This window comes from Narcine bancroftii, chromosome 4 (genome assembly GCF_036971445.1).
Source record: "Narcine bancroftii isolate sNarBan1 chromosome 4, sNarBan1.hap1, whole genome shotgun sequence".
Taxonomy (NCBI): Eukaryota; Metazoa; Chordata; class Chondrichthyes; order Torpediniformes; family Narcinidae; genus Narcine; species Narcine bancroftii.
The window spans coordinates 313,246,032-313,265,925 of record NC_091472.1 but is presented as its reverse complement, the minus strand read 5'-3'; the positions used below and the strand labels follow the sequence as shown (position 1 = coordinate 313,265,925).

The 19,894-nt window shown below is 43.7% G+C and overlaps 1 protein-coding gene and 1 long non-coding RNA gene across 14 annotated transcripts in view; one reads left to right on the top strand and one right to left on the bottom strand.

Moving 5' to 3' along the window:
• Positions 1 to 19,894, top strand: part of cfap65 (cilia and flagella associated protein 65) — a 213,429-nt gene that overhangs the window by 86,508 nt on the left and 107,027 nt on the right. For all 12 annotated transcript variants that reach the window (XM_069935942.1, XM_069935939.1, XM_069935940.1 and 9 more), the window contains 3 exons: positions 10,309 to 10,554; positions 13,778 to 14,002; positions 19,134 to 19,292. In XM_069935942.1, the coding sequence (XP_069792043.1) occupies positions 10,309 to 10,554; positions 13,778 to 14,002; positions 19,134 to 19,292 (630 nt within the window). The remainder of the gene's footprint in view (positions 1 to 10,308; positions 10,555 to 13,777; positions 14,003 to 19,133; positions 19,293 to 19,894) is intronic.
• LOC138762261 (uncharacterized) overlaps positions 1 to 19,894 on the bottom strand; it is a 102,808-nt gene that overhangs the window by 49,546 nt on the left and 33,368 nt on the right. For both annotated transcript variants that reach the window (XR_011356863.1, XR_011356864.1), the window contains exons 2-4: positions 13,753 to 14,022; positions 10,973 to 11,106; positions 9,954 to 10,128 (exon numbers count right to left, since the gene is read on the bottom strand). This is a non-coding gene — a long non-coding RNA (uncharacterized lncRNA). The remainder of the gene's footprint in view (positions 1 to 9,953; positions 10,129 to 10,972; positions 11,107 to 13,752; positions 14,023 to 19,894) is intronic.

Below are 19,894 nucleotides of genomic sequence, written 5' to 3'. Positions count from 1 at the left end.
ACCATGCTTTTTCTCCACCTGTTCTTCCAATCCTCTGGCCTCTGAGACAGAAAGTTTGGATTCATGCCACACAAAATCAGAAGTGAATGATCAGAGGCGCGACCTTTCGGATGAGCCATTAAACTGTGGCTATGCCTCTCATAGAATCATACAGAATGGAATGGGCCCTTCGGCCCAACTTGTCCATGCTCATCAAGTGGACACTCTGGGCTAGTCCTATTTCCCTACATTTAGTCCATTTCTTCCAAAGTCGTTCCCATCCATATTGATGGTCGGAGCTGTGCCCCTTATACAGATTTCTCTGCCAACTCATTCCAGGTATGGACCACCTCAGTTTCTCCTCAGACCTTCTTAAATGTCCCACCTGCACCTTAAACCCAAACCTTCTTGTTCTCCTCCTCTCAGAAGAATGTATTGGCTTCCATGCCACTATTAATAGAACAGCAGGCAAGTTTTTCCCTAATCCTCTGCGCCAATGTTTATTCCTCAGCCTGCATCAATCACTGCGTTATAATCACACTGTTGATTTTGGGAGTTTACTTTTCTCAAATTGGCTCTCGCCTCTCCAACATCCAAAAATAAGTCTTTGGGTGCAAAGTATTTTGGCACGTCCTGGTGTGGCGATATTTTTTTTTCTTTGTAAGTGAATGATCATTTTACAAAAGTCCCATGGATATTCAGCTCCAGGGGACCAAGCTAAAGATTTCAATGAGGTGGCTGCAGAAGAAAAATAATGGTGATGGACATGCATAGTAAAGTGCCTGTTGCAATGGGAAGGCTTCCAGTAAATACCCATCCACTGCCAACCCACATAGAGTCTGGCATTAGGTTTTGATTGTGCAGGAATATCAATGATTTCAAGGATTAAGATTCAAAATTCCTTTATTGTCATGTAATAGTACAGAACATGTAATATTACACCAAATTTCCTCTGTCTGTCATAAAGCAAAGAGCCACAATTAGCATTGCCAGGCATCCCGTACAGTAAGAGAGAAAGAGAAGCAAGAGAGTCCCTTCAGAGTTGCTCTCCCACCAGCACTCCCACAGTCTCTGCATCCGTACAGACTCCTGTTCAATCCATCAGCCGCCTGAGCTCTAGAACCAAACCTCCGACAAGATCGAGAAGGGGTCCCTTCTTGTTCTCAGCACCCACTCGAACCCCGGCTTCCTGGTTTCTATGAACTATTGTCCAGCAGCATGGGGCCTGAGCGGGTCCCCCTTACTGTCATTCGCCTGCAGCCTATATGGACCCCTCAGTCGCTGAGACCCTTGCCGGTCCGCTACCATGGTCGCCGTCCTGTTGGGTCGCCTCCTCCTCAACAGGAGGTGTTCTTCCCGCTTCTGATGGCCTGCGCAAGTCTGTTGCTCCCCAGATTCTGCAACCCCTTGTGGCCGCTGCTAGGCATAGGCTCTGCCATCTAGGGTATGGACCTCCAATAGTTGCAGGATTTTACTTACAAACACCTTCAGCCCTTTAAATGGCCATTTAAAGCCTTTATGGAGCCACCATCATTTAGACCGTTTGGTTGAACCCTTCGAAATAGCACTGTATCTCTGCCCTGCCGTTACAGCAGCTTTGGCAGCTCCGCCATTTAACCCTTGTTTATTTAGCAATAGGTGCTGTCTGATATCCTGAGCATTTCCATCATGTTATGTTTGCATGGACTTGCATTGTCTATGGTATTTGCTGTTGGACAGAGAGAAGCAATGTCAAACAATGCTTCAGGTCCTAGACTCTTCAATGAGATGAAACATCCTCGCTACATCTAACTTGTCTCTAATGAATTGCACAGTTCAATGAGATCTTCTCTCATTCTTCTCAACTTCAGAGAATATTGTTCCATCCTGCTCACTCTTTCCTCTCACAGCAACTCTGTATTTCTCTCTCCACAGATACTGTTTGACCTGCTGAGAATTTCGAAGATTTTCTGTTTTTATATTTCCAGCATCTGCAGTTTTTTTTTGCTTAATTCATAATTAATATGATCAAATTATATATGCAATGTTTACAGTAGGAAACTGTACCAATAGTAAAAGCCAATTACCAAGATATGAATGTTTGTGGATTCGTACCTTCATCGGGAGTTGTGCCTGCCGATGACGTAAGCGATGTGATGCACGGGGGTAATAGCGCGCATGTGTGGATGTGTTAAGCATCAGTACACAGGTGATGTATCCTGGAGGAGGAGGAGAGTGAGAGTGTCAGGATCACCCATGTGGCAGTGAGCCAATGAAAAGGTCAGAGGAGTTTAGCTGGTGGTGTTTGGGGTGTTGAAGAATGCAATGTTGTGTTGAGTGAATAATAAAGGAAAGTCGACTTCTGGTGTGCTGAAGGAAGCAAGTGAGTGAATTTCTTATTTATTTGTATGTAGTGTAAAATCAGTGTCGTTCCAAACTATTGGCTAAATGTGACTGGTAAAACAGGTAAAATCGCAGATAACATTTAACAAATATATCACTATTCTTAACAAAGTGATATTCCATTGAAAAATGAAGACTTTCAGAAGGTTGATAAAACAATGGCTAATTTAATAAACTGTGGATGAACAGCAGCACTCTGCTTGGATGAACTCAGTAGGTTGAACAGCATCAATGGAAGAAATGGAACGGTCAATGTTTCGGGTTGGACCATTTCATCAGAATTGGAGTCAATATCATGAAATCTTGATGAAGGGTCCCAACCTGAAACGTTGAGAATTCTTTATTTCCCATTGATGGCACTCGCGCTTCTGAGGTCCTCCAGCAGCAGGGTTTACCCCAAGCACCTCCTAAGTGTGGCAACGCTTCACTTGTGAATCTGCGGGGTCACCTACTGCATCTGGTGCTCCCATTGTGTTTCTGTCTACATCGGAGAGACTGGAATCTGGAAGATCACTTTGTTCAGCACCTTAGATCTGCCTACCACAATAGCGTGGCTCTCCCAGTAGCCACCCATTTTAATTCCCCGCCCCATTCCCTTGCCGACATGTCTGTCTATGGTCCTCATGCACTGACATCAGCTGCAAATTGGTGCAACCACACCTCCTCTTCCATCTGGGCACCCTCCAACTAGATGGCATTAACATCGACTTCTTCAGTTTCCGTTAAACACCACCCCCCTCCCCCCACCTTCTTCCCCCTCTTGTCTTTCCTGCTCTGTCTGTCTCTCCTTTTCCCTCTGTCCCCTTTCACAGAGCCAAAATCAATTCTCACCTCTCCTCTTATCAGATCCAATTCACACCTTTTATTGGTCTGGGCTCCTCCCCCTCCCATTCTTCAGTCTTTTGTCTGATAGCTTATAGCTTGAACAAGGGTTTTGGCCCAAAAAGTCATTAATATATTTTTATTTCCAATGAATGCTGCAAGACCGGCTGAGTTCCTCCAGCTTTTCTGTGTGTTTTCACTGCCATAACAGCACCTGCAGACTTTCGTGTTTCACACCATTAGTAATACCCACCTTTTATAGTTTTTTCATTTCAGAATACTTAATGAATTGAGTTTAAACTTCCCCGGCTGCCTTGCTGGGATTTGAACTCCAGATTATTAATCTAGAAATTGAACCACTTTGTCAGTCCAGATGTGTATTTACTCTGCTCTGCAGCGTAATATCTAGAAAGATAAGTGTGCATTGCAGACATAAGTTGAGCACTCTTTATGGGCCATATGATTCCAAGTTAATCCTGCCCGAGAACTGAACCGAGAACATTACAGGCCCTTCGGCCCATGATGTTGTGCCGACCTAAATAAATTTTAAATTAAATTTAGACATGCAGCACAGTAACAGGCCCTTTTGGCCCAGAGACCGTGCAGCCCAATTACACCCAATTGACCTACAACCCTGGTACATTTTTGAACAGTGGGAAGAAACCCACACAGACACGGAGAGAATGTACAAATTCCTTACAGACAGTGCCGCATTCGAACACCGGTCGCTGGCGCTGTAACGGCATTGCGCTAACCGTGCCAACCAAAATCAACAAAATAACCCTTCCCTACCTCACACCCATAACCCTCTATTTTTCTTTCATCCACGTGTCTGTGCCTTTTGAATGTCCCCATGTAAAAGACTTCAACACCAACTCTGGCAATGCATTCCAGACATCCACAACTGTCTGTGTAAAAACTCTTACCCCTGATGTCATCCCTAAACTTTATTGCCCTCACCTTGTACAGATGTCCTCAGGCATTTACTAGTCTTGCCCCAGGAAAAAAAATGGTGCTGGCTGTTAAGCCTAGCTATGTCTCTCATAATCTATTCTTTTCTTTGGCTTGGCTTCGCGGACGAAGATTTATGGAGGGGGTAAAAGTCCACGTCAGCTGCAGGCTCGTTTGTGGCTGACAAGTCCATGCGGGACAGGCAGACACGGTTGCAGCGGCTGCAGGGGAAAAATGGTTGGTTGGGGTTGGGTGTTGGGTTTTTCCTCCTTTGTCTTTTGTCAGTGAGGTGGGCTCTGCGGTCTTCTTCAAAGGAGGTTGCTGCCCGCCAAACTGTGAGACGCCAAGATGCACGGTTTGAGGCGAGATCAGCCCACTGGCGGTGGTCAATGTGGCAGGCACCAAGAGATTTCTTTAGGCAGTCCTTGTACCTTTTCTTTGGTGCACCTCTGTCACGGTGGCCAGTGGAGAGCTCGGCATATAACACGATCTTGGGAAGGCGATGGTCCTCCATTCTGGAGACGTGACCCACCCAGCGCAGCTGGATCTTCAGCAGCGTGGACTCGATGCTGTCGACCTCTGCCATCTCGAGTACTTCGACGTTAGGGATGAAAGCGCTCCAATGGATGTTGAGGATGGAGCGGAGACAACGCTGGTGGAAGCGTTCTAGGAGCCGTAGGTGATGCCGGTAGAGGACCCATGATTCGGAGCCGAACAGGAGTGTGGGTATGACAACGGCTCTGTATACGCTTATCTTTGTGAGGTTTTTCAGTTGGTTGTTTTTCCAGACTTTTGTGTAGTCTTCCAAAGGCGCAATTTGCCTTGGCGAGTCTGTTGTCTATCTCATTGTCGATCCTTGCATCTGATGATATGTTGCAGCCGAGATAGGTAAACTGGTTGACCGTTTTGAGTTTTGTGTGCCCGATGGAGATGTGGGGGGGCTGGTAGTCATGGTGGGGAGCTGGCTGATGGAGGACCTCAGTTTTCTTCAGGCTGACTTCCAGGCCAAACACTTTGGCAGTTTCCGCAAAGCAGGACGTCAAGCGCTGAAGAGCTGGCTCTGAATGGGCAACTAAAGCGGCATCGTCTGCAAAGAGTAGTTCACGGACAAGTTTCTCTTGTGTCTTGGTGTGAGCTTGCAGGCGCCTCAGATTGAAGAGACTGCCATCCGTGCGGTACCGGATGTAAACAGTGTCTTCATTGTTGGGGTCTTTCATGGCTTGGTTCAGCATCATGCTGAAGAAGATTGAAAAGAGGGTTGGTGCGAGAACACAGCCTTGCTTCACACCATTGTTAATGGAGAAGGGTTCAGAGAGCTCATTGCTGTATCTGACCCGACCTTGTTGGTTTTCGTTGGATAATCATGTTGAGGAACTTTGGGGGACATCCGATGCGCTCTAGTATTTGCCAAAGCCCTTTCCTGCTCACGGTGTCGAAGGCTTTGGTGAGGTCAACAAAGGTGATGTAGAGTCCTTTGTTTTGTTCTCTGCACTTTTCTTGGAGCTGTCTGAGGGCAAAGACCATGTCAGTAGTTCCTCTGTTTGCGCGAAAGCCGCACTGTGATTCTGGGAGAATATTCTCGGTGACACTAGGTATTATTCTATTTAGTAGAATCCTAGCGAAGATTTTGCCTGCAATGGAGAGCAGCGTGATTCCCCTGTAGTTTGAGCAATCTGATTTCTCACCTTTGTTTTTGTACAGGGTGATGATGGTGGCATCACGAAGGTCCTGAGGTAGTTTTCCTTGGTCCCAACAAAGCTTGAAAAACTCATGCAGTTTGGCATAATCTATGGACCTCTATTAAATCACCTCTCATCATTCTTCACTCCAAAGAGAAAAGTCCCAGCTCTGCTAACCTTGCCTCATAAGTCACGTTTTCCAATCAAGGCAACATCCTGGTAAATCTCCTCTGCACTCTCTCCACATCTTCCACATCCTTCCTGTAATGAGGTGACCAGAATGAAACACAATATTCCAAGTGTGGTCTAACCAGAGTTTTTTGAGCTCAATCTGTCAAGTCAAGTATATTATCATCTGAACCATCCACTGACATGTTTTCCAGTCCTCTGTGCAAAACATGCAAACACACAACCAGACATAACACACAACCAGACAAACATTACATATGCAGGAGAAGTATTCATACCCTGTATATACATATAAAGAAATATTGTTTCATGAATTGTTGTCATGGCTGTTCCTTGAGGTCGAGGATGATGGAATTTGTTCCGTTGATCAATTTACGGCTCTCAAGTGGTTTATGAGTCCAATCTTGGCTTTGAAAGATCTCCCGCATTCAGGACAGGTTGTTCCAGATAGCAGATCGGGCTTTGGTTCTTGCTGCTCCTCTTTCCATTTATTTCTCTTTTCTTCTATTTCTGCACGGTGTTGGTTTTGAAAGTTGCTGTTCCTTCTCGGATGATGGTTTGCCAGCATTTCTTGTCCACGGCATTGCTTTCCCAATTATTGATGTCGATATTGCATTTCTTCATGTTGGATTTTAAAACGTTTTTGAATCTCTTCTGTTGTCCACCTCTTTTATGTTTGCCGTCTTTAAAGTGAAAGATTTGTTTCAGCAAAGATCAGTCTTCCAACCAAACAACATGACCGCAGCTCGTGTCTCAGATGGAAGACGATCGTCTCAGATGGTCCGTGTGAGCAGTTCCTTTGGTCGTTCACTCCTGATGGGAACAACTGAAAGATGCTGTGTGTATGATGGAAGGGGTCCTCAATGATTTTGCGCACCCTCTTCAGACAACAATTCCGGCAGATCAAGTGGATGGGGGGTGGGGGGGTGCAGGGAGACTCCACCTATTCCCCTCTGCAACTCATCCATTTCTCTGCATTAACTGTACCACATTGTGATGTATCTGTCAGGATGCTCTCAAGAGAGCTTCTGTAGAAGTGACCTACTTGTCCAGCAGGGGGAGCCCAAGGCCCTGAATAGAGCAGATTGAATGGTCCAAAAAGTCTCCATAGTTCTCACATTACTTGTCAACACATTTACATTTTTTTACTGCAAATATCCACTGACCATCTCAGTCTGCTGCCCTACCCATTCATTCTTCATATATCTGCACCAGAATTACTGGCCCCATCCTGTTCTCTCGATTCACCAACCCTAATGCCATACCAGAATTTAATTTTAATTTAATTTTGACATACAGCATGGTAAAAGGCCATTTTGGCCCATGAGTCCATGCTGCCCGATTAACCTACACCCTCCCAGTACATTTCGAGTGGTGGGAGGAAACCAGAACCCCAAGGAAAACCCACACAGACGTACAAACTTCTCACAGGTAGCGTGGAATTTGAACCCTGGTCCTGATTGCTGGTGCTCTAAAGGCGTTGCACTAACCACAACATCAACTGTGCTGCCCTCTCCACATGCGGGGGAACTGGGCAAATTACTGCAGCAGGGTTTTTAATTCTTCATAAATATCTCTGATAGTTCATCTTAAAATTATTTGAATAGATTTAACTTCAAAAGTGTATTAAAAGATTGAAAGCAAAGAAAACACCTTAAAGTGCTACCCATTTTTTTTTAAAGAAGTCAAGATATATCAGGAGGCATGATTAGTACAACACTGTTACAGTGCCAGCAATCAGGACCAGGCTTCGAATCCAGCGCTGTCTCTTAGGAGTTTGTGCATTCTCCCCAGGTCTGCGTAGGTTTCCTCCAGGTGCTCCAGCTTCCTCCCACCATTCGAAAAATGTACTGGCGGTTGTAGGTCAATTGGCTGAATTTGGGCTGCCATGCCGGCCAACGTCGAACCAAGCTAGTCTCATTTGCCTGCTTTAGGCCCATATGCCTCTAAACCAGTGGTTCTCAACTTTCTTCTTCCCACTCGTGTGCCACTTTAAGTCATCCCTCTGCCATCGGTGCTCTGTGATTAGTAAGGGATTGCTTAAGGTGGGAGGCGGGTGGGGAGGGAAGGTTGAGAATCACTGCTCTGGACCCAATTGTTACTGAAATATTTTGCTTGAGAAAAATTGTCATTGGCCCATTTCCTTTGGAGTTCTGAAACCCTGCACATAACGAGTCAATTAGGTAGATTAAAACAGTGGTTTTCAAACGTTCTTTCCACCCAAATACCATCTTAAGCAATCCCTTACTAATCACAGAGCACCGATAGCATAGGGATGACTTAAAGTGGTATGTGAATGGAAAGAAAAAGGTTGAGAACCACTGCTCTAAACCTTTCCTATCCATTTGTAGCTACGTCTACCACTTCCTCTGGCAGCTCATCTCACATAGTTATCACCCTCTGTGTGGACTATCATATCTTTTCAGTCCCTTTTAAATCACTCGTCTCACCTTAAAGCTATGATGTTGTTTTAGACTGTGGCCCTTCTGGTTTTATAAATCTCTATAAGGTTCTCCCCAAAGCCTTCTATGCTGCAGGGAGAAAAGTCCCAGCCTAACCAGCCTCTTCTTCCAATTCTTTTTCAATATTTTTATTAGATCTTACATAAAAATACATACAAAAAGAGAATGATGCATAACAATGAAGTAACTGTAACAAAGTTTAAAAAAAAACATTTCACTGCCTTCTGTTCAACCATTCCAAACAAGGCTATTAAAGGATAATAAATAATAATTATTGATAAATTGTGCAAGACCTCTTCCCAGTATTTAACAAGGATCAAACAAGACCAGAACATATGACTTAGTGAACTGTCCTCATTCTTGCATCTGTCGCAATAAGAGCTAATATTAGGATAATTTGCCTGCTTTTATCTTTCACGGATTCTTTTACCATTATTCTAGAGGGGAAGTTTAGCATCTTATTTTTTTAGATGCTTCTGACAGTATATACTTTGACTATAGCATTGAGCAACCATGCAAGTACAGCACCAGTGACCCGGGTTCGAATCCAGCGCTGACTGGAAGGAATTTATACATTCTCCCCGTGGCTTGTGTGGGTTTCCTCTGGGTCTTCTGGTTTCTTCCCACCCTCCAAAAAACACATGGGGTTTGTGGGTGTATTTGGGTAGCACAGGCTTGTGAACTGGAAGGACTGTTGCCAGGCTTTATCTCTAAAATTAAGAATCTCAGGATCGTATGAGTGTGTTTGTCCAGGTTTTTCTGCTTAAAAATGCTAGTGTGACCTCAAGTATCTGCACTTTGTGTTTCTTTATGGGTCATTTGGTCCTGGTTCTGCAGGGCCTTCTCTCAAAAGTCCTTCCTGAATTGATCTGCACTAAACACTGGCTATATTGTCTACCAAGTCTCCTTTCTCTTGCTTAGTGTTCACTCATGACATCTGTTGGCAACCATCATTGCTATTACTGAATCCTTAATCTGATGCAAAAAAAATAATTTGATGAAGAACTCAGAAGATTGAATCAGTGGGAGAAAAGAATTGTCAAAGTTGCAGGTTGGAACCTTTCATCAAAGTTGCTGCTTCATCCAGTGATTTAATCAAGGGGACCATTCTTACATTGAGCAAAACATATTGGAGTTTGCTGATGTAAAATTGAACAGTGTTGGAAGCTGAAGGATGTAGAGAGACTTCTGGAGCATATGCACCTGCCCTCTCTTGCAATACAGAACATTACGGATCAATACAGGCGCTTCAGTCCACGATGTCGTGCCTTCCCATGTAAGCCTACTCCACAACAATCTAACCCTCAGCTCCCTCACCCCCGGAACCCTTTATTTTTCTCACATCCATGTGCCTATCCAAGAGTCTTTTGAATGTCCGTATTGTACCAGCCTCCACCACTACCCATGGCCGTGCATTCCAGCCCCCCACTGCTCCCAGCGTACAGAAAAACTTACCTCTGATGTTTCCCCTAAACTTTCCTCCACTCACCTTAAACAGACGTCCTATGGTGTTTGCTGCCGTTGCCCTGTGAAAAACGTGCTGGATGTCCACCCCATCTGAGCTCCTCACAATTTTATAGACCATAAGATCGAGGAGCAGAAGTAGGCCATTTGGTCCATCGAGTCTGCTTGGCAGACCTCTATTAAGTCACCTCTTGAGTCTGCTTTAATTAGAATAGAAAGGCATTCCAGGATTCAAAGATTTGCAGTCCTGTATTGAAATGTTTATGTCACCATATCCCAATTGGTTTTGTAAAGATGCTACATATGTCTGCAGTGATATCAACAGGGTTCTTTGATGATGCGCTTGTGATTTCTAATCCAGTCAAATGTTTCCCTTACAGATGTTGCCAGCCATGTATGAGAAAGGGACAGCCTATAGGACGCTTCTGCTCAAAAATACAGGCGATACTCCCCTGACGTTTTCCCTGCGTTCACCACACGAAACCATCATTAGAATTAAGCCAAACATTGGTTTTATTCTCCCGAAGGCCCATCAGATATTGACACTGAAAGTATCTCCCCAGAATGAGGGCCTTACCAAGTACACACTGCCATTGCATCTGAACGCCTCGGAGAAATACAATCAGGTAAGGAGTCACAGAGTTTCGGCGTAGTGGGCACACATTTGTTGGTCTTATCTGAAATGGCTAATATGAGGGGGCACAGCTTTAAGGTACTTGGGAGTAAGTACAGGGGGATGTAAGAGGTAGGTTTTTCACACAGAGTGGTGGATGTATGGAATGTGCTGCTGGCCATGGTGACAACAGCTACAACAGGATCCAATGGGACAATTAGATTGTAGATGGAACTGAGAAAAACGGAGGGCTATGCGGTAAGGAAATTCTAAGCAGTTGTTAAAGTAGGTTGTTATGTCCGCATAGCACTGTGGGCTGAAAGGCCTGTACTGTGCTGTAGATTTCTATATTCTAAGGAGAACACCAAGAAGGTTCACAGAGTTGATTCATGTGATGAGACGATTTCGGCCCCCACCTCCCCATCACCCACCTGGTCTTGTTGAAATGTCATCAATTCGTTCTCTCTCACCGAAGCTGCTTGAGCCACTGAGTTTGTCCAGCAGATTGCGTTTTGCTCAACAATCTCATTGTGCTTGAGGTGTGAGATGGTGGATGCCTGGGTGTCTGAAACCAGAGATAACAATCTCAAAGTAAGTGAGCCCCATTCTGTAGAGATGATGAAAAAAATGTCTTCATCCAGAAAGGAGAGAATCTTTGGAAGAATATCATGGAGGCTCCATCGACATGTATATTCAATATCAAGATTGATACAATTTTAGCCATTAAAGTGGTGCTGAGGTAAAAGGTCAGACACGAACACTGAACAGACATGAGGAGTCAAGTGGCCAAATCCGGCTTCTTTCTCAAAGCTCTGGTGTCACTGCCAAAATTTGTCCTTTATGATGAACATTACAGAGTAAAGCATGAAAGAAAGCTGTGATGTCATAAAAACACAGAAATGATGAAAGAACTCAGCAGGTCTAGCAGCGTCCAGTGAGAACTGCTGCGATTTTATTAGAACATTACAGCACAGTACATGACCTTCATCCTGAAATGCTGTGCTGACCTATGTAAACCTACTCCACAACAATTTATTTTTCCCCACCTCACGCCCATAACCCTCTGCTCTTGTCACTAAACTCTTGTTCTTCCAAACACTACAGTTGATCTAAATTTCATTGATGTCCTGATGAAGGATTCTGCCTGCAACATTGTCTTTTTCTCACTGATGGGGCTTGACCTGCTGAGTTCGTCCAGCAGATTGCATTCAGATCAAAATTAATGGTTCGTTTCATTTTTAGTTTGTTTTTTTTAGTTTTACTGATTTTCTTTCACCTTAGTTGTGTACCTCTCACATTACTAGGTTTTTGATATGGATGGTTGAATAACTGAAATATTTTCACCTTTCCAAATAAATAAAAAACATTTTGATTTCCTCTACCCTGTCTGGTGTCAGGTGTGGCAGAGATTTTCATGGCAGCAGTGGGATAGGTGAGGAATTGAAATAGAATTATTTTCTCTAGTTTCTGTCTGGGCACCCTCCAACTGGCTGGCATTAACATCCACTTCTCCTGATTCTATTAGCCACCCCCCCCCCCCCACCCCACCACTGCCCCCATGACTCCGGTCCTCCAGCTTTGTCTCTGTCTCTCTCTCCCCTTCCCTTCTGTCTCCTTTCACAGAGCCTTAATCAATTCTCATCTTTCCTCTTGCCTGTCCTCTTATCATATCCAATTAACACATTTTGCCTGTTAGTCTGCACTCTTCCCCCTCCCATTATATCGGTAATATATCTTTACCTCCTATGGACATCGTGAGATTGGCCGAGTTCCTCCAGCATTTGCTTTTATCTAGTTTTCCTGCCCTTTTCTGCAGATTTCCAAACATTGTTGGAAATGACTATGTGATAGTATCATCTCCCAGATTTTATTTAATGATCAATGGCTAGTTTAAAAAAATATATAATGAGCCTTCCTTGTCATCTTGGCACTGAGCATTAACTGTGGATCTATTGCTCCTACTCTGGGTTTACAATCCAGTGAACTCCAGCACACGATTAGAACAAAAACATGACATACTCTGTTCTGCTAGGATGAATTCTTGCAACATTGGTGAGGCCAAATTTGGAGGATTATGTGCAGTTTTGGTCACCTAATTACAGGAAAGATAGAAAGAGTGCAGAGAAAATTTACTAGCATGTTGCCTGGACTTCAGGAACTGAGTTACAGGGAAAGAGGTTAAATAGGTTAGGACTTTATTCCTTGGAGTGTAGAAGAATGAAGGGAGATTTGATCGAGATATTTAAAATTATGAGGGGTGTAGACAGAGTAAATGTAGATAGGTTTTTCCATCTGAGGGTAGGTGAGATACAAACCAGAGGACATGGGTTAAGGGTGAAAGGGGAAATGTTTAGGGGGAACATGAGGGCGAACTTTATCCACACAAAGAGTAGTGGCAGTGTGGAACTACCTACCAGCTGAGGTGGTGAATGCAGGCTCAATTTTAACATTTAAGAGGAATTTGGACAGAGGTATGGAGGGCTATGGACTGGGTCCAGGTCAGTGGGACTAGGAGAAAAAAAATGATTCGGCACAGACAAGAAGGGCCAAAGGGGCCTGTTTCTGTGCTGTAGTGTTCGGTAGTTCTCTGCTGGTTCAGTACCTTGCCTTGCTTTTGAATCTTTATGTATCTGTATAATACATGTCACCTTTTTACATTTGTCTTCCCTGCAAACCATGAATTATAAGCTTTGACTGTATATGTTTATACGACTTGAATGCATAACACTTTGACACAGAGCCTAAACTGCTACAGAGGTTAAAAATCATTATAAGTTACAAAGAACCATTGTTTGGTTCGCGCTGTCTAAGCACACCCATGTGACCTACTAACCTCGTACGTCTTTGGAACATGGGAGGAAACCGGAGGAAACCCACACAGATACAGGGAGAAGGTACATACTCCTTACAGACAGCACCGGATTAGAACCTGGGTCACTCGTACTGTGTGGTGAAAGGCATTTGTGTAGATGTATGGACTGGCCAGTTCGAACCTCTCAGCCCTTCCCTAACCCCTCCCTTGGCTCCTCCCTGGATTTCCCAATTAAGGCGGGTATGCCTGGACTTGCCCCCCTCTTGCTCCTGTACCTGAAGTCGTGTATCAGTAATGCTCAGGATTTTGGTCATTAAAGCCGTCATGCCGACGTGATTATTGTGTGCACCACATGCTGTAATCGTGTTGTGCAGACCGCTATGTTTGTCTCCCTCTTACCTGTCTCATACTCTTGGATTCTTAGGAACTCAGATTATTTTGCACAGTTGAAAAGCCACTTGTGTCTCTGGATGGAAACGGGTATCTGTACTTTAAGCCGACGTGCATCGGTACCCTGTCCAAGCGATCTTACTTCATTACGAACATGACACGGATGCCACTGTATTTTCAGTGGAAGACATCAGCAGCTGGTTTCAAGGTTTTGTCTGTCAAGCCAAACTTCGGGATCATCCAGGCCAATGAATCTTTGGTGAGTTCCAGATCTCTTTTCTGTTTGAACAAATAAAATGAGTTGAGTAAATGCAGCTTCAATGAGTCTACACATACACTGCTTGAAACATGGTCATTTCAAAGACCACATTGAGGTTGTGGGTCCTCTGTGACCTAGTAGTTTTCTAATTGTCCATGGTGCATCTGGCATTCAGGGAGGGGGCACGCATAATAAAGAAAAGGCAATGCTGGAAATAGTCAGCAGGTAAAGAGCACGTTCAGGGGAGAGAAGCAAAGATAGCATGTCAGATCAACGATTTGCCTTCAGAGCAGGGGATTAACTAAAGGGCAGTATGTTTAGTGCAGCAGTTAGCGTAACACTATTACAGCACCAGCGACATGGGTTCAAATCCAGCGCTGTCTGTGAGAAATTTGTATGTTTTCCCCATGTTTCCTCTGGGACTCTGGTTTCTTTCTTTTAGAGATAGAGCATAGTAGCAGGCCCTTCTGGCCCATGAGCTATCCAAATGCACCCAGGTGAACAATAAAACTACCAACCCCATATGTCTTTGGAACATGGGAGGAAACCGGAGCACCTGGTGAAAACCCATGCAAACGTGGAGAACGTACAAACTCCTGACAGACAGCGGTCTATTTGAACCTGAGCCACTAACCGTGCCACCCTTGCTTATTCTCACATTCCAAAGATGTGCGGGACTAGAAGCCTAATGGGCCACAAGGATATCTTTGGGTGGAGCATGCTCAAGGGATGGAAGGGCCTGCTCCCATGTTGTATCTCTAAATTGTAAATTAAAATAGATCCTGGAGTACTATTTCAAAAGATTAGGGTCATTGTGTAATGAGGAGCCTGATTGCCAAGGAATTGCACATCAATAGGGTTCAAAGCAATTGCTTGGCTTTCAGTAAAAATGGAACAATGATTGTATCTGCAATGACTTTGGGTCATTTAAATGATGCAAGGTACGTCACAATTCATTATGTTACACATTTTGTATGTGAGGGAATTCACTTTGAATTCAGTCCCAACATAATATTTTAAGATACTTTGACAAAGGGCTCAGGCCGAAACATTGGTTATGCATCTTTGCCTCAAAGGATAGTGCTTCCAGCACTTTTGTGTCTTAAACTACAGTCACAGCGCTTGCAGACTTTCCTGTTGAACTGATATTTTGAGTGCTTTTTTTTCCTTCTGGTGACATGAGCTTGTTCATTTTCTCCAAAGAACTATGTCATCCAAAGAGCTGGACTTGATTATTAACAAGAATCTGTCTCACACTTTTGTTTCCTGTTGTGTGGTGAATGCCTGTAAAATCTTGTTTTTTTTTTTTTTTACAAAGTTTGTCATCTCTTAAAACTTAAGATTGATTCTTCAGTGTCTGTAAACTAATTTATCCAATCAAACTCATTGAATGAACCTCCTTTGCAGATGTGCTACCTTTCTAATGGAAGGTATCTTACACACGAGTCAGCCAGGGTTCAGGCAGCTGAAAACATTTCCAACAAGGGAAAACTGATTAAAATTGACCAAGAGCTCAGAAATAGGAAGAATGCAGAGGCCTAGAGGGTTATGGAACTTAAGGAGGTTGGAGACAAGAGGGGTAAAGCCTGTTAGCAATTTTAAAACATTACATCTGTGTGAAGCTACTCCGCAGCAATCGAATCCTTCCCTATCTCACACCTATAACCCTCTATTTTTCTTGCATCCATGTGCCTATCCAAGAGCCTTTTAAATGTCCCTGTTGTTCCAACCTCCACCACCACCCCCAGCAATGCATTCCAGGCACCCACCACTCTGTGTGTAAAAAATTTTTTTTTACCTCTGACGTCTTCCCTAAATGTTCCTCCACTCACCTTATACAGATGCCCTCTGGTAGTCCAGCCTATCAAAGCTGCTCACTTCTCATCCTTTATCGCTTCACAGGGAAAAGCCCTTACTTTTAGGATCCAAGGGATATACAGGTAGACAGAATTGGCGGAATGCAGTTAATGCACATTATACTTCTGGCATTGCTCTGAGTACTGACACCTCTCAGGAGTAATACAAAATGCAATCCAGAACACTGGAACTCCTTGATTATTGACTATCAAAACAAAAAATGCAGGTCCAAATCTGCAGTCCTTAGAATCTGAACTCACTCTGCAAATTGTTACGATGTCTAAAATCCAGACAGGTCTCATTAACACCGCTATTGGTGATTCATCATAGAACACTACAACACAGTACAGGCCCTTCGGCCCTTGATGTTGTGCCAAAAAATATTCTAAACCCTCCCTACCTCATAACCCTCTATTTTCCTTCCATCCATGTGCTTGTCAAAGAGTCTCTTAAATACCCTTAAGGTTTCAGTCTCCACCACCACTCCTGGCAAGGCATTCCAGGCACTCACAACTCTGTGTAAAAAAAAAAAAAAAAAAAAAAAAACTTACCCCTGATATCTCTCCTAAACCTCCCTCCCTTCCCTTTGTACATATATCCTCTGATGTTTGCTGTTCCTGCCCTGGGAGATAGGCGCTGGTCGTCCACCCTTTATTAAGTCTCCTCTCATCCTTCTAACCTTGCATATTAAGACATTTTCCAATCCAGGCAACATCCTGGAGGATCTCCTCTACACCTTCTCCATCCTTCCTATAATGGGGTGACCAGAACTCTCTCATGTTGGAGAAAGATAATGGGTGAAGGTTTCAGATCGATTGTTTTCTGTCAAAACAGTTGAATGAAAGATCTACCTGTTCCGGTGTATTTTCCAACTTTTCAAAAGTTTTGAATCAGTGTGACAGTTTAGCAAAATGCTATTGCAACACTAGTGACCAGGGTTCAAATCTGGCGTTGTGTGTAAGGAGTTAGTCTGATCTCCCCATATTCCGCGTGGGTTTCCTCTGCTTGCCCCGGTTTCTTCCCAGACACAAAATGTGTGGGGTTTGTAGGTTAATTGGTGCATTTGGGTGGCACAGGCTCATGAGCTGGAAGGGCCTGTTATAGCTTATGCTGTATCTTAGTGGGCTGATATCGCCTCAAACCGTGCATCTTGGCGCCTCACAGTTTGGCGGGCAGCAACCTCCTTTGAAGAAGACCGCAGAGCCTACCTCACTGACAAAAGGCAAAGGAGGAAAAACCCAACACCCATCCCCAACCAACAAATTTTCCCCTGCAACCGCTGCAATCGTGTCTGCCTGTCCCGCATCGGACTTGTCAGCCACAAACGAGTCTGCAGCTGACGTGGACTTTTTACCCCCTCCATAAATCTTCGTCCGCGAAGCCAAGCCAAAGAAAAAGAAAAAATCTTTAAAAATTAAAAGAAAATAAATGTTTGCTTTTAGGGTAACCATTGGTCTTTTACCATGCTGGTAATCAGATGAAGCAAGATAATGGTTTTATTGGTCCCCATTGCAAATGCAGAATTTGTTCACAAGCATCAAGGAAGAATGACATTGAACTCTTCAGTCTACGAATGTTTTTGGGTTTTCCAAGGACTCAGGCTCACAAATTGGAGGAACAACATCTTGTGTACCCTTTCAGCACCCACCCACCCACCCACCCACTGGATGGCATTAACACTGACCTCTCTGGTTTCCATTAGCCCCACCCCCAGCCCGAGTTCTCCTTTCTTCTGGCTCTGTTTCTCTTTCCATTTTTCCCTGTCTCCTTTCCACCAGCTCTCCCCTGATCCGTTCTCACCTCTCCTCTCCTCCTCTCCATGTCCAATTAGCCCCTCTTGGTCTGCACTTTCCTTCTCCCCAGCCCGCTTTTTACTCATATGTTTAAGGAGGGTTTAGGCCCGAAACATCCGTGACATATCTTTACCTTCTATGGATGCTGCAAGTTCCTCCAGTATTTCCTTGTTTTTCCTTCCATCACAGCATCTGCAGACTTTCCTGTTTCTCTAAGGTCCCATTGCATTCATTGGATCCTGCATGATCTGCTGAGCTCCTCCAGAAATGGAAATGTTTCAATAACTTTAATGTTGATTGCTGCCATGTTGGAAAATGTGCTGATCATTTCAGTGGTTTTGTTCTTCACTGGAGTGTCGCTGATGTGTCTAACAGTTCCCCTGTCTTTTTGCTTGTACTGTAGACTACTCCACATGCATATTAATTAAAGTTTTTTATTATTTTTCATTCAGAGATAGTTTGCAGTTGGAAGCAATGAAATGGCCACATTGCAAAGCACAATAGCAAAGACCATTTTGAGATCAGAAATCAGTCAGTGGGACAAGACAGCAATTAAGCTGGAGAGTCTGCAGATGCTACGGTTGCAGCGCAAGGCACAAAAGTGCTGGAGAAAATCACCCGGTCACGCACACCTTGACCAAGGGCTCAGGCCCAAAGTGTTGGTTACCCTTGTTTCCTATGGATGCTGTGTTGCCTGCTGAGTTTCTTCAGAACTTTTATGTATTGCAGGACAAGAGATTAGACGGGTTAGAGTCAATATGAGTTTCAATAAAGGGTCCTGGCCCACACATTGACTGACCATTTCTATCCATGGATTCTGCTGACTCCTTTCCCCCCCAGAATTAACTTTATTTATTATGTATATTATTATGTACATTATATTATTATATTTATTATGTATATGTAGGAAAGCAGTACAATTTTTTGAAACATGTCTTAGTTTCTGATTAGTGCTTGCATTTCAATCATGTACGTTGTAGTGATGACCATTAAGTTTACAATTTTACTTTTTCCACTCATGTGTCCCGATGGGGTTACTCCAAGCTCCTACATCTAAGGGGCTTCCCCACTCATCCCATGATCTAGCAGAAAAGACCCTCGCCTATGGTTCTGACCCACTGAGATCCTCCAGCAGCTCAATGTTTTTTCGAGGTTAGAATCAATTACTTGGAAGATCATCCTTCCTTTTTTGAGTTCTTATTCACAATAACATTGGTCATGGCACAACAAATTGCCAGTAGCAGTCATAAAGATTTAAAGCTTGTCACCACAACTTGCCAAGAGAATTGAGATTCTAGTGATTGGCTGAGGTCGCTTGGAAAGTGGTAGTACTATTTATTTTTCTGCAAGTCTGCAATCCCATGATATATTTATCTTAGTGAACATAATAAACTGAAGTTTGTTCCAAACTATTTGGTGTCTGATTCAAAGTGCCCAGTGTACATGGATTTAACCAACAACATATTGTGGGCATTTTGCAGGCACAACTTTGGTCTTTCTCCCCGCAAGAACAGCAGAAGTATTTCCTGAAACCCCACATTTACGTGTGGGGAGTGAAAGGCCCACACTGCACAGAGCAAGGAAAGAAAATTCATTTCACTCTCAGGGTTATCGGTGAAGGAACAGTGGGCAGAATTACGGTGAGTCAGAAGGAGAAAAAAGCAATCGCGTTCACTTGGATTTTCTTGTTTTACAATAATTGCCTTCCCATCTCTTTTAATTTTCACGTGATGCTTTTCCTGACTCTCTCACTTGACAACTATATCTCTGTTGGAGTAAAGGAACTGTGATATTTATCAGGACAAGGGCCTTTGCCACCAATAGCATTTTAGTAATGTCAGGTCTTTTAGTGATGTGGTCGATTTGGAGACTGAGAAATTTCTTACATTTCTTCAGGCTAGTACAGTAGGATTATTCATGTTCACAACTGCCTCAGTTTAACACCTATGCAGGACCTGCAGCAAGGGTCTTCCCTGTAATGGGACTTGAACACACAACCTTGTGAACCACAACTGATACCCCTTTGATATTTTAAATTTTTCTTTGACTTTCAGGTTTATTAAGACAGATTCGCTTGTGAACCACAGAACCATAGAAACAATTATTCTGCTTCATCCCACTGGCCTGCACTCAGTCCATATTCCAATTGATTCTTAAATGTAAAACTGAGTCCACATTCAACACTTTATTCCAATTCTGAGACTTTCTGAGATTTCCGGCTTCTGGCTCATTCTGCTTATTT